Below are 14,083 nucleotides of genomic sequence, written 5' to 3'. Positions count from 1 at the left end.
GGCTGAGTGGCGGCGGCGCCGGGTGGCCCGGGCCGCCGGAGGAGGGCGGTGCCGTGGGCCTGGTCCCGGCTTACTGGCGACCGGTTTTAGTCAGATGATGATGGCAGCTCGGACCGGTCAGAGGGCCCTGAAAAAGGTGGTCTCGCGATGCCGTCCGAAGTCTGCGGCAGCGGCCGGAGCCCCGGTTCCTGCGCAGGGGCCTGCGCGGAACGTCAGGTAATGAACAACTGGGGCGCAGCGGCGAGGGTAGTTTTCAGCCCAGGCCTGCTGAGCAAGGGGACTGGGGGCATTTGGGGTGGGGCAGGCGGACCGGATGCGTTTCCGCGTCTCTGGAGAGAAAGGGTCTCCTGCCTTCTCAGGGCCGCGCGTTTCCCCCCAGACCCTTGGGCCGGAGGCTCGCCGGCCTGTCCCGGGCTCCCCGTCTTGTGTTTGTGATTCGCTGCCCTCGCGAGAGGCGGTGAATCATCCGCTAAGCGACTTTGAAGCAGCTGATAAAAGCAACTCGGCGGGGGTGCCTTTGGGCTCTTCCGGCCTCCTCCCCGTGGCCTACGGCTGCTGCTCTCGGAAAGTCATAACTGCAGCGCAGAAGTTGCGGGTTGATGGGCGTGTGGGAGTTTGTGGCCTGGCAGTAAGGCCCCCTTTGTTCCCCCAGCGTATCCGATGGCCAGACGTGCTTTCCTAGTTTCTGGTAGCGGTCTTTGCCCCCGCCCTTTGGTGCTTGCTAAACTAAACCGAAGCCGGGGACTTGGATTTTTTTCCATGCCATTGTAACTTAGAAGTCCTGTAACCTTGAACCAGAGTCTGCCTTCGATTTTCCTGGTTGGTTCTTTTTCGGTAGGTGATGGAGGTGGAGACACGAAAGATTCCATACTTCTACCACTTAGTCCCCTTTTATTAATGCCATTTTAATAAACTATGCTGGAAAATTAAAGTTAACGTTTAAAATTAATTTAGTTGTAAACTACGGGGTGGAGGGAGAAAGCACAAATCTGGTTGAGCTCCACGACATTTAGATTCAGTGAAGAATTTTTTAAAATACCAAAACCCAACCAACTCCAAATCCTTTTAGACATTTATTGGTTGAAAAAGTTTTAAGCAGAACATTCTGTATCATGCTTTAGATCTGCTTGTATTATTCTTATAAAATGCTGGCTTGCAAATAAACAAAACTAAAAATTGCTTTAGTGATCAAATTAAGGCTTAAATTCCAGGATAAAATATTTACTGTTTATGATAATGAAGAGGGAGAGAGTTTACGAGTTCATTGCAAGGCTGAAGCATTAACAGATTCTGGCCTTTATTGTAGTAGAGTATTTGGGATGTAGTATTGGAAGATTAGTGACCAAAAAACTGTCCTTCATCTGGTCCAGTTTTCATTTCATGGTTTAACCATATATACGATTGTATGGTTCTCGTATTGCAGTTGAAGACATATTGTTCTTGATGACATGTGAAAATAGATGGGCAGTCCAGGGCATTGTAACCATAGTATGCAGACCGATCAGAAAACGCCTGTTAACTTGCTTTAAACACAGGCATTTCTTTTATGATTGTAATCAGATTGTGTGTTTCTTTTTCGGGGGATAGGGGGACCGTATTACATGAACCTGGTACAAAATTCAAAACCATATACAGTGAAAAGTAAGTTTCCAAAACACCCAGTTCACCTCTTCAGAAGCAAGGGTCTTATTTTTTTTTTTTTAATAAAGGTTTATCTCAGATACTGCTTTTTCTGGTCTGATTTATCAGAAAATTGTTCATAATTGTGCACAGTATCTGCCACGTAATTGGCTTCCAATAATAGATAAGAAGGTATCTATACGAAAAGTGAGCGAAATAGATAAAACTGTTAAAACAGTTAAAGACATCTAAAGAATGTCTTAGAAGGGAAATGGGTGATTAGGCATTTTGAACACCATGCTTGGTTTTTATAATCTGTGTGGCTACTAGTTTCTAAATTATATTTTGTGTCTTTTTTTTTTAAGGGGGAAGCTAAATTAACTGCCTAATTATTATTATTATTTTTTTAAATTTTATTTATTTTGGGCTGTGTTGGGTCTTCATTGCTGCGCGCGGGCTTTCTCTAGTTGCGGCGAGCGGGGGCTGCTCTTCGTTGTGGTGTGTGGGTTTCAACTTGTGGTGGCTTCTCTTGTTGTGGAGCACGGGCTCTAGGCGCGCGGACTTCAGTAGTTGTGGCACGTGGGCTCAGTAGTTGTGGCAGTCGGGCTGTAGAGCGCAGGCTCAGTAGTTGTGGCGCACAGGCTTAGTTGGTGCACGGCATGTGTGATCTTCCTGAACCAGGGCTCGAACCCGTGTCCCTTGCACTGGCAGGGGGATTCTTTTTTTTTTTTTTTAACATCTTTATTGGAGTATAATTGCTTTACAATGTTGTGTTAGTTTCTGCTGTACAGCGGCCATGGCGCACGGGCCCAGCTGCTCCACGGCATGTGGGATCTTCCCGGACCAGGGCACGAACCCGTGTCCCCTGCATCGGCAGGCGGACTCTCAGACACTGCGCCACCAGGGAAGCCCGGTAGGGGGATTCTTAACTGTTGCGCCACCAGGGAAGTCCCTGCCTAATTATTTTATTCCCACTGTTCTTCTTCATTCAGCAGAATAACTGTCAGTCACTTTTATTGGCATAATTCCACTTTAAAGCAAACTCTGTAGCTTTACTCAAAAAAATTACAGTAGGCTTTTAAAAATATTATCACTGCCTTTAAAATTCACATAACATTATTTTTTTCTTTTCTTTTCTTTTTTTTTTTTTTGCGGTACGTGGGCCTCTCACTGCTGTGGCCTCTTCCATTGCAGAGCACAGGCTCCGGACGCGCAGGCTCAGCGTCCATGGCTCACGGGCCCAGCCGCTCCGCGGCATGTGGGATCCTCCCGGACCGGGGCACGAACCCGTGTCCCCTGCATCGGCAGGCGGACTCTCAACCACTGCGCCACCAGGGAAGGGAAGCCTCTTCAATCATTCTTTAACTTGATTTTCTCTTCTAGCCAAACTGTAGGGTCTCAGTGTCCTTAAAGAAATTTTATTTATATGTAAATCATATCTTATATAAATCAAATTTCATATATGATAACATGAGATTTCACCAGGCCACTCCATTACCCTTTTAAAAAATAACTTGAAGACGCAATTTAATAAAATATTGCTCTCTTACTTGGAACACTTCAAGAACATCTCATTGAGAATAAATTCCAAATTGCTTTATCCTCACCAATAATCCCCAGTATGATCCTGCTCCAACCTTGTCTCTCTAACATTATTTCATGGTGCTCTCCCTGTGGCTTGCTATACTGCTGTTACACTGTTTGTCTTTTTTAGTGTCTGGGTGCTGCCACGCTCTTTCCCCAGTAGCTGAAATGCTCTGTATCTACCTCTCCTCCCATGTACATACACACAGGTATGTGTGAGAGAGATTTTATATATATGTGCACACGCATTTATTATGTACATACATATCTATTAGCATGGCTAATGCCTCCTTATCCATTATTTCTCAGCTGAAATACAACCTCAGAGGACTTCCTGGACCACCCTGTCTAAAGAAGGTCCTAATTACATCTCCCCACACCCATTTCTATTTTAGTGATTTTTTTTTTGAATCCCCAACTAGAATGTAATCTTCATGTTTGTTTTATTCACCATTATATCCCTAGTGCCTAGCTCAGAATAGGCGCTCAATAAGTATGTGAACTAATAATGCACGAATAGTAGTGTAAAACAGTTATGCAATAATCTTATTAGAATAAAGGCTGAAAACATTTAGGTGAACAAGAGCATATCAGGCATCTGTATTACGAAGCACCCAAACAGTTAACATTCTAATTACCTTGACATATGTTTTCACATATACACATGGAAATGGAGATTGGAAGGTAAAAGATAACTGAGCAGCAGCTCTGACAGGGCCACCAGATATCCAATGGGAGAGCAAGACCTAATTTCAAATCTCATAGAGTAGATCAAGAATTAAGGAAACCCCTGTGGATCCAGCTGGGAAAACAAGCTGAGTAGATGAGTTGAAAATTGGATGATGAATATCCTAGAAAGCCTAGGGTAAGAATATGTTGTAAAACATGACTGCAGACTAAAAGCCAACTTCTGGGAGAGATACCTTTGATGTTAGAAGCTTTTAACCATAACTGTAAGCTGGTATTTTTAGTTTCTTTTTTTTTAATAAAATTTATTTATTTTATTTTATTTATTTTTGGCTGCGTTGGGTCTTAGTTGCAGCACGTGGGCTTCCTCTAGTTGCAGCAAGAGGGGGCTACTCTTCGTTGAGGTGTGCGGACTTCTCATGGCGGTGGCTTCTCTTGTTGCGGAGCACAGGCTCTAGGCGCGTGGGCTTCAGTAGTTGTGGCGTGTGGGCTCAGTAGTTGTAGCTCACAGGCTCTAGAGTGCAGGCTCAGTAGTTGTGGTGCACGGACTTAGTTGCTCCACAGCATGTGGGATCTTCCCGGACCAGGGCTTAAACCCATGTCCCCTGCATTGGCAGGCAGATTCTTTTTTTATTAACATCTTTATTGGAGTATAATTGCTTTACAATGGTGTGTTAGTTTTTGCTTTATAACAGTGAATCAGCTATATGTATACATATGTCCCCATATCCCCTCCCTCTTGCATCTCCCTCACTCCCACACTCTCTATCCCACCCTTCTAGCTGGTCACAAAGCACTGAGCTGATCTACCTGTGCTATGCGGCTGCTTCTCACTAGCTATCTATTTTACATTTGGTACTGTATATATGTCCGTGCCACTCTCTCACTTCGACCCAGCTTACCCTCCCCCCTCCCCCTGTCCTCAAGTCCATTCTCTACTGCATCTTTATTCCTGTCCTGCCCCTAGGTTCTTCAGAACCTTTTTTTTTTTTTTAGATTCCTTATATATGGCAGGCAGATTCTTAACCACTGCGCCACCAGGGAAGTCCCTTTTTAGTTTCTTTATGGTGTTTTAGAAGCTTGTGTGTGTGTGTGTGTGTGTGTGTGTGTGTGTGTGTTTTCAGGACTATTCTAAGGTTGCACAGTCTTCTAAAGTATGATTGTTATTTTACAATCTCTATAGTTTGTGTTTTCTCTTAATTGTCAGTGTTAATCAGGTAATTTTTGTCTTTTTAGATATTTAGCTTCCTGTGGTATACTGATGAGCAGAACTCTTCCACTACATACCTCAGTTTTGCCTAAGGAGATATATGCAAGAACTTTCTTCAGAATTGCTGCACCATTAATAAACAAAAGAAAAGAATATTCAGAGAGGAGAATTATAGGGTTTGTATAAAATAATAGTTGTACTAAAAGAGCGTGTTCACAATTTTCTATAGAACATCATGCCTCTTTTTTTCTGGATTCTCTTCTTACAGACTAAGCTCTAATTTTCTAGCCCTTGCCGTTTTATAAATATTTGTTGAATGTAGTCATGTGGTAACTTTATAGGATAGATTTAAATCTTGACATTTAAAGGAAATAATTAAACTGTTTATGACCTGCATTTTTTGTACACTGTTCTTTTTTATAGTGGCAACATTACTGATATGTTGAGCCAGATATGTCTGTATAGCTCCCTCACATACACACATACCTAGGTAAGTACATCTAAACATGCTAAGAGGCCCCTACCATCTAGAGCAGAGGTTGGCAAGCTTTTCTGTAAAGGGCCAGTTAGTAAATAGGTTTGTGGACCATACTGTCTCTGTTGCAACTACTCAACTCTGTCACTGTACCCCAAAAATAGCCATAGACAATATATAATAAATGGGCCTGGCTGTGTTCTAATAAAATTTTATTTACAGAGCCACGCAGCAGGCCAGGTTTGGCCCCTCATATAGGGGTATATACAGCAGAGTATAGAGAGTCTGCAGATCTGCTAAACCAGAAATCAAGCAGTCCTTCATATGGGAATTTCTACAAGGGGGTCTTAATTCCCAACAGGCCATTAAATATTACATGAATTCTTCTAAAAGTACTTTTCATTCATTTTATTTAGTTGCTTTTTCCCTTCTAATTTTTCTGCAGTAAAGAACTTTGGTCATACTCATAACTTTTGTCACATAATTTACCGTTATTACTGGATAGTCACTGTATTAGTTAAGGTAATGCTAGCAACCATACAGGTAAAACCCCAAAGTTTATTTCTTTCTCATGTAAAGTTGAAGTGGGTATTCCCAATCCGTGGGCAGCAATCCTCTCGAGTAGTGATTCAGGAAGCCAGGCTCCATCCAACTTGTGACTTTTGTAATTCCTTAGTCTTCAGAGTCTCTTAAAAAGATACACCTGGTTCTTAATCTTATTGGTCTGGAAGTGACACCCAGTGCTTACTCTCAGATATTATTCGCAAGAACTAGTCATGTTACAGCTATGTAATTGTAGCCTCCAGGTGGCCAGCAATAATGTCACATAAAGCAAGTGTAAATACTTGGATAGGTAGACATCTTTGCATCAGCCAGTATCTGTTGAAAAGAGACATGGCAACAAAAGGATGAGAAATCAAATAGTGAATTGGTCTGCTTTCCTTTTGAATCAGAAATATAACATCTTCCTTTTACTGTGTACTTGCCATTTGACAGGCACTGCTGGGGGCTCTATATTTATTGTTTCATTTAATTCTCACAACAATAGCCATGTGAACTAGGTATTATTCCCATTTTAGAGATGAGGAAACTGAAGCTTAGAGAGATTATGTTGTGTCATGACTCCTAAGCTTATTTTTCCCACCATATTTACTTATTCTTTCTTGCTTCCTTATTCTTTCTCATGTTAAAATTCTTTTTATTACAAATTGGTCTTATCTAATGATCTTCATCTTCCCCCATATTTGACATAAACACATAATAGCTACCATTTATTAACTGCCTAGTAAGCATTGTGCATTATGCTAAAACTATTTCACTTAACCCTTAAAAGAACCCTGTAGGGACTTCCCTGGTGGTCCAGCGGTAAATAATCCACCTTCCAATGTAGGGGACGCAGGTTCGATCCCTGGTCAGGGAACTAAGATCCCACATGTGGCGGGGCAATTAAGCCCGCCACCACAACTACTGAGCTCACGCGCCTCAACCACAAACTACAGAGCCCACACGCTCTGGAGCCCACGCCACAACTAGAGAAGAGAAAAACCCATATGCAACAAGTAGAGAGAAACCCACACACCACAAGGGAGCACTGCAGTGAAAGATCCCGCATGCCGCAATGAAGATTGGACAGCGAAATAAATAAATATTAAAAAAAAAAAAACACCTGTAGAGGTATTTTTCAATTATGGATGAAGAAAATGAAGTTGAGAGGTTAAGCAGCCTAGCCAGGGTCACATGACTTACTATGTTTTCGAGTTGATATTTGAACACAGTACTTTCTGACTACAAAGTCCATCCCCTTGACTGCTATGCTATACTGCTTTCTTAGTCAGTGCAGACTACTTTTATGACAATTAGCTTCCAGGCTACCAGGTTTCATACTTCATGGGACTTATTTTGGCATTTATTTCCAAGTGTCTGAGAACATGGGGAGGGTAGGTTTATTTTCCCCCCTCTGCTGTGGGCCTCATTTCATGATCATAAAGATTAAATATGTATAAACACTCATTCTGTCATATTCCAAAAATACTCTTTTAAACTTTAGAATGTGGTTGTTTACTATATCATTTTGAGGTGAATTATGTTTTAACAGTGTGAGTCTTTATAATCAAGAATTATGTGTCTGGTTCTCATTCAGTTGTCTTTTACTTGTATCCACAATGTTTTTGTTGTTTGGTTTTTCATTTAAACGCTGATGGTTTTTTGTTGTATTTCTATGTATTTTGCATTTCTATGCTACTGTTTTCTACTTAGTATAGGAACGATATTAATTTTTATATATTTCTCAACAGGCTACATAACTAAATTCTGAATTGATTAGCTTCTGATTTGATAGTCATATCACCTGCCAATTTATAATTTTGCCTAATTCTTTTCCACACATGTGCCTCATATTTCATGCTCTGATTTAATTATTTTGATATACTGTCAGAAAAATGTCAGATAACGATGATATGCAGCACCTTTGTCTTATTTCTAACTAATAGGAATGCTTCTGGTGTTTAACTATCTATGGAGGGAATCATATAATGTTTTTGTTTTGACTAATTAATATGGTTATAATAATATAATTCTTAGTATTAAACCATCCAAACATCCTTAAATGAGTTGCATTTGATTGTTGTATTTTTTAAAAAATATATTGCTCTATTATATCTGCTGATATTTAGAAGTTTTGCCTCCATACTCACAGGTGATGTGGGTTTATAGATTTTGTTTTTTATGTGCTTTGTGAGGCTTGGGTTCACAGCTGTTATGCTGGCTCATAAAAAGAATGAGAGGTTTCCTTTTTTTGTGTTATAGAATAGATGTTTTTCTTAATTACAAAATCATCACATACTTGTATAAAAACTTAACAATTTAGAAATATGTATACTAAAAGACTTAGTCTATTTTTACTCCTACTTCTTTTTCCTGAATTAACAACTGGTAATTGTTTAATCTGTATCCTTCTAGGACTTTTTCAATGTATTTTCATTACAGTCTATTAACATAATTATTTTCAGGAAAAAAATCCCGAATGTTTAAAATTGAGGAAATATAGTATACACTTATAATATTTCTCAAATAGATAATAGAATCGTATATATCCCGTCTGCTTTAGTGTGCCTTTTTTCACGTAGCAATATATTGTAAACCTCTTTGCTCTAAAGTATACGGTTGACCCTTGAAAAGTGGGGTGTTTAGGGGGTGCAGACCCCCACACAGTAAAAAAAATCTGCATACTGCTATTTCCGTCTCCAAACGAGGGATTGTTAAATGACTCACCAAAAGGCAGGAAGCTGATGAAACAGTTTGGATAAAATCAAGACTCAAAAAATAAAATAAAATAAAATAAAATCAAGACTCAAACCCTAGTTGTTTTGATTCCACATATTGTGATCTCTAATTGAACACAAACTTTCCCTTACATTTAATTTAAAGATCTGTAAAATGAAAATACAGGTACTAAATTTACTGAAAAAACTTCGTGTATAAGTGGACCCACACAGTTCAAACCTGTGTTGTTCAAGGGTCAACCGTACATCTGATCTTAATCCCTATAGATAACTGATAGAGTTCCACAGTATGAGTGTACCATAATTCATCAACCATTTATTATTAAGCAGTTATTAATGTTTATCAACCAAATAAACATTTAGGTTGCTTCTAGTTTTTTTCTCTCAAAGTCTCAGTTTTTAAATGCTGGTCACTAATTAAAATTTTAAAAACCATACATGCAAGCCAGATTCAACATGTGGTCTGCCACATTGTAAGCTCTGCTATAGACATATGTTTAGCTCCCTTTTATCCTTTTATTTTCTGTGTTTTAAAAACATTCATCCCAGAGTGTGGTTCTATATGTGTGCCAAATGATTTATTGCCTCATACATAGTAAACCTTATTCATATTCAATTTAAAGTGTACATCTACCATATAAATAGATGCAGTTAACACCTCTCCTTATTTTTTTTAGATATTCTATGCAGGAAATGTATGATGTAGTATCAGGAATGGAGGATTACAAGCATTTTGTTCCTTGGTGCAAAAAATCAGATGTAATATCAAGGAGATCTGGATACTGCAAAACACGATTAGAAATTGGGTTTCCACCTGTATTGGAGCGCTATACATCAGTGGTAACCTTGGTGAAACCACATTTGGTAAAGGTAATGGTTTTGTTTTTTGTTGTTTTTAAATATTCCTCAAATATTATGTTAAATGGGTTAAAGTATAATAGCATTAAGAAGACTTCCCTAAACTAATAGGAGGGAAAAAACAAACTATTTATTATATTTCTTAAATCATGTTATTTTACACAATATTAGCATTATTCTTTCCAAATAGAAATTTAACTAGAACATGGAAATTAGAAGCTTTTTCTTTTGTCCTTCTGTTGAGGACTATTGACCCACAGGAAGGATTTGGCCGCACAATGAGACATGTTTTAATACTTGCACTACTTTTTCTTAAGTTAAGGAAGGGAAAGTGGTGAGAGGATGCAGAAAGGTAGAAAATATATAAATGTGGAGAACATAAACATTGAAGTCATCCTGCCATGTACCAGGTACTGAAATGCCAAGTGTTGTTGCATGCATATATTAAGCATTCTTACTCTTCTCAGAGGAGGGTACACATTTAGAAAAGGTACCCAGACTTCAACACACAAAAAGGCAGAGTTCCCATTTCTTTTGAATTTCTAGATGTGATGACCAAAGACTTTGAAAGCTGAATTGTGTTTTGTGCTCACAGGATTTAGTGGTGGTATCATTTCTTGGTAATTGGCCAGAGCTAAATGCCTTCGTCACCTCTTTGTCAGGCGTTGAGGAGGTGCAACTCTCATACCAGAAAGAGTATACTGTTCAGTGAAGCTAAGACCTTGGAGTCCACCATAGTCGCAATCTCAAAACTTCAACTCCACTTAAAAGACCGTACCCCACTGTGGGACTCTGTCGTTATTACGACTGTTTTCACCTGTTTGCTTCATAGTTTTGGAGTTTTCACCTACTATACTACACTTAAAATAGCTAACATATTGAGCTCTTTAGAGTGCTTTACTTAAATTACTCTTCACAACAGCCCTTTGAGATGCAAATTTTATTCTCCATCTTATAGTTGAGTACACTAAGGCCTAGAAGAGTTAGATAAGGTTACACAGCCAAGACTCTAGTCTGTCTGACAGCAGCAAATATCTCTGTAATCTTAAAATTGAGTCCCCTGACCTCAGTCTCTTACCATTCAGACTCTCATAACTTAGATCTTAACATATCCTGCATCTAACTAAAAGAACTCTAAAGTCTCATTTTCTCCTCCTGGCTTTCTTCCCTTCCCTGGCTTCCATGAATGAACCATATAGTGCTTATTCCACAGCCCTGTGCCTTTGCATATTGTTCCCTCTTTTACCTATAAGGAAAATTCCTTGCCTGTTAATCCTTCAAATTCCAGCCTGCTTTCTCCTTTTCCTTTCATATAGATGACTAGTTCTACCTCGTTGATTCCTCTGGGCTTTGCACGTGCTTTATTTATTTCTCTTATCACTCTGTAGTATAATTTCTCTCTTCATTTGTATTTCTGCTTGACAAAATGGAGCTACTTGAGAGAATGGGAGATCCTCTTTTTCATCTCTGTATCCTCAGCACCAGTACTACAATGACAGGAGTCATGAGGCCTCTTTGTTTATGAAGTTCTCACTACTGTGTTCTTGGGTTATTGTAGATCCACAGATGTTCATAATAATTTCAGTAACTTTTAACACTGCCAAGGAGGGAGGAAACTTATTTTTTTAAATTATAATAATATGTATTAGATAGTCATTGCTAGCTCAATTTTATGAGGCTTAGGGAAATTAAGAGCCTTACACAAATTCATACTGTGTGTGTCTGATTCCAAAACTATTTTTCCATTAAAATAAGCTGTCTCACTTAGTGTGCTAGTTTATTGTTTAAAGACATATTAGAGAATAACACACAACTCTCTATGTTCAGCTTTCAATTTTCCCTGGGTTCAGGTTCTGGATTTTAATACCTGATACACATATGTGACATATAATAAAAATTATTATAACTGAGGAAGCAGCAGAAGCCATGTGACATTTTCTGTGAATTGTTAGCTGCCCCAAATGTGCCTGTGACTTAACATGTTAGTGATTCTAGTCTACCTGAATCTGTAATGGCCAGAAACCTTCCTACTGTGTTCAGTATCTCTGTTAGGAATGAGATCTTTGGCAGTATTGTCCCTATCAAAACATACCAGTATGGGGCTTCCCTGGTGGTGCAGTGGTTGAGAATCTGCCTGCTAATGCAGGGGACACGGGTTCGATCCCTAGTCTGGGAGGATCCCACATGCCACGGAGCAACCAGGCCCGTGAGCCACAACTGCTGAGCCTGTGCGTCTGGAGCCTGTGCTCCGTAACAAGAGAGGCCGCGATAGTGAGAGGCCCATGCACCGCGACGAAGAGTGGCCCCTGCTTGCCACAACTAGAGAAAGCCCTCGCACAGAAACGAAGACCCAACACAGCAAAAATAAATTAATTAATTAATAAACTCCTACCCCCAACATCAAAAAAAAAAAAAAACAGTAAAAATCCATGGGTCCTTGAGCTGGATTACTGATATGAGTATAGCACTGCTACATTTTGTGAAAAAGTGGTCAGAGGAAGGTGCTATATTATAGTGATTATTCCCAACAGCTGTTTCTTCTTCACTATTAAATTTCCTGTAAGCTTCTTATGTGGTTGTAAAGAAAGGTGGAATGCATTATCTTAAAGTTGGATAATTTAAAAAGTTTAAAAAAATTAAAAATAAAAGCAAATAAACAGGGGCTTCCCTGGTGGTCCAGTGGTTAAGACTCCAGGCTTCCACCGCAGGGGGCATGGGTTTGATCCCTAGTTGGGGAACTAAGATCTCACAAGCTGTGAGGCATGGCCAAAAACAAAAAAAGTAAATAAACGAAGTTGGATAACTGAAACAATACAGTTTTATTATAGACTTTTGATGGTTTTAAAAATTGGATGGCCATTATTGAACTATATATAAAGCCAAACTCTGAAGAAAATTTTTACTTCTCCCCAGTGACTTAGCATATCAGCTATTAAAGTAGTTAGTATTTTAATGACTTATTTTATCATGTCTAAATAAGTTTTAAAACATTCACTGGTTTCCATATTAAAAATTAAAATAATATGTTCTTTTTATAAATGTGTAAATAGAGCATATCTTTTTTTTTTTTTTTCTTTTTTGCGGTACGTGGGCCTCTCACTGCTGCGGCCTCTCCCGCCGCAGAGCACAGGCTCTGGACGCGCAGGCTCAGCGGCCATGGCTCACGGGCCCAGCCACTCCACGGCACGTGGGATCCTCCCGGACCGGGGCACGAACCCGCGTCCCCTGCATCAGCAGGCGGACCCTCAACCACTGCGCCACAAGGGAAGCCCTAGAGCATATCTTTTTAAATGCATTTTAGTATGGATGCAGTTTATAATGATTCTACCATGTTACCATCTGATAATTAATTCAAAAGGGTTTAGATGAAGAGGAAGTGAGGAATAAACTGCAAATGGATTTTTAGCTCTTTAGCCCCCAGTTTGAACCATCTTTAGAGAGATCCAGATATAGTCAGAGAAATAATCCTATATTCTGTGTTTAGGTAGGCTATAGCTATGGGAGAAAAAATGACTGTTTACTTGGGGGAAACAGTTTACCTACGCAGGTCCTTATTTTGCAATATATTTTGTAGTGTGTAGCCTCAGGAGAGGGACAGTCTAAATTCTTGAGGGGGATAACTTATCCAAAAGAAAGGGGGTAGAGGGGCTTGATCATTTATCGGCCCCAGGATTTGCCAGAATTGCTGAAAACTTAAGGCTTAATTGAGGAGGGGAGTGTAGACTGAAACAAGAATTTTAAAAAATAGCCTGCTTCTGAGGGAAGGTGATAGATATTCTTGAGGTCAATTGTCTACTAGTATAATAAGGCCCAGATGGCATCTTAGGATAGTAAATAAAGAAACTGAACTTCTTTAAAGTTTGTTTGTTTTGTTTTGCGGTATGCGGGCCTCTCACTGTTGTGGGCTCTCCCGTTGCGGGGCACAGGCTCCGGACACGCAGGCTCAGCGGCCATGGCTCACGGGCCCAACCGCTCCGCGGCATGTGGGATCTTCCCAGACCGGGGCACGAACGCGTGTCCCCTGCATCGGCAGGCGGACTCTCAACCACTGCGCCACCAGGGAAGCCCTGAAACTGAACTTCATTCAAGGTCATAACCTGTCCTAACAATGGACTAGTAACTATGGTTCTGGCCACCATTTTTCACACTACAGGAGGCAACTCTTTAATGGGTCTCAACCAACATTTTTTAATGATATAGAATGGGAAATGTCAGGATGCACTGTGCATAGTATTACTGTGTATTATGTTTCAGTGTGTACACACACATGTAAAATAAACATGAGCACAGAAGAGATGAGAGGTCAGAAAGCAGTGGGTCAGGGCCACACTTTCAGGAAAACTGGAACCATAGAGGCCTCTAGAAATA

At 40.0% G+C, this 14,083-nt stretch overlaps 1 protein-coding gene across 1 annotated transcript in view; it reads left to right on the top strand.

The window, feature by feature from the left end:
- The first annotated feature begins 94 nt into the window (after window positions 1-94).
- The window catches only part of COQ10B (coenzyme Q10B), a 16,680-nt gene continuing 2,691 nt past the window's right edge, over window positions 95-14,083 (top strand). The window contains exons 1-3 of the mRNA XM_007465698.1: window positions 95-216; window positions 5,128-5,277; window positions 9,535-9,727. Coding sequence (XP_007465760.1) covers window positions 95-216; window positions 5,128-5,277; window positions 9,535-9,727 — 465 coding nt within the window. The remainder of the gene's footprint in view (window positions 217-5,127; window positions 5,278-9,534; window positions 9,728-14,083) is intronic.

This window comes from Lipotes vexillifer, unplaced genomic scaffold (assembly GCF_000442215.2).
Source record: "Lipotes vexillifer unplaced genomic scaffold, Lipotes_vexillifer_v1.1 scaffold113, whole genome shotgun sequence".
Taxonomy (NCBI): domain Eukaryota; kingdom Metazoa; phylum Chordata; class Mammalia; order Artiodactyla; family Lipotidae; genus Lipotes; species Lipotes vexillifer.
This window is presented reverse-complemented; position numbering and strand designations above follow the sequence as displayed.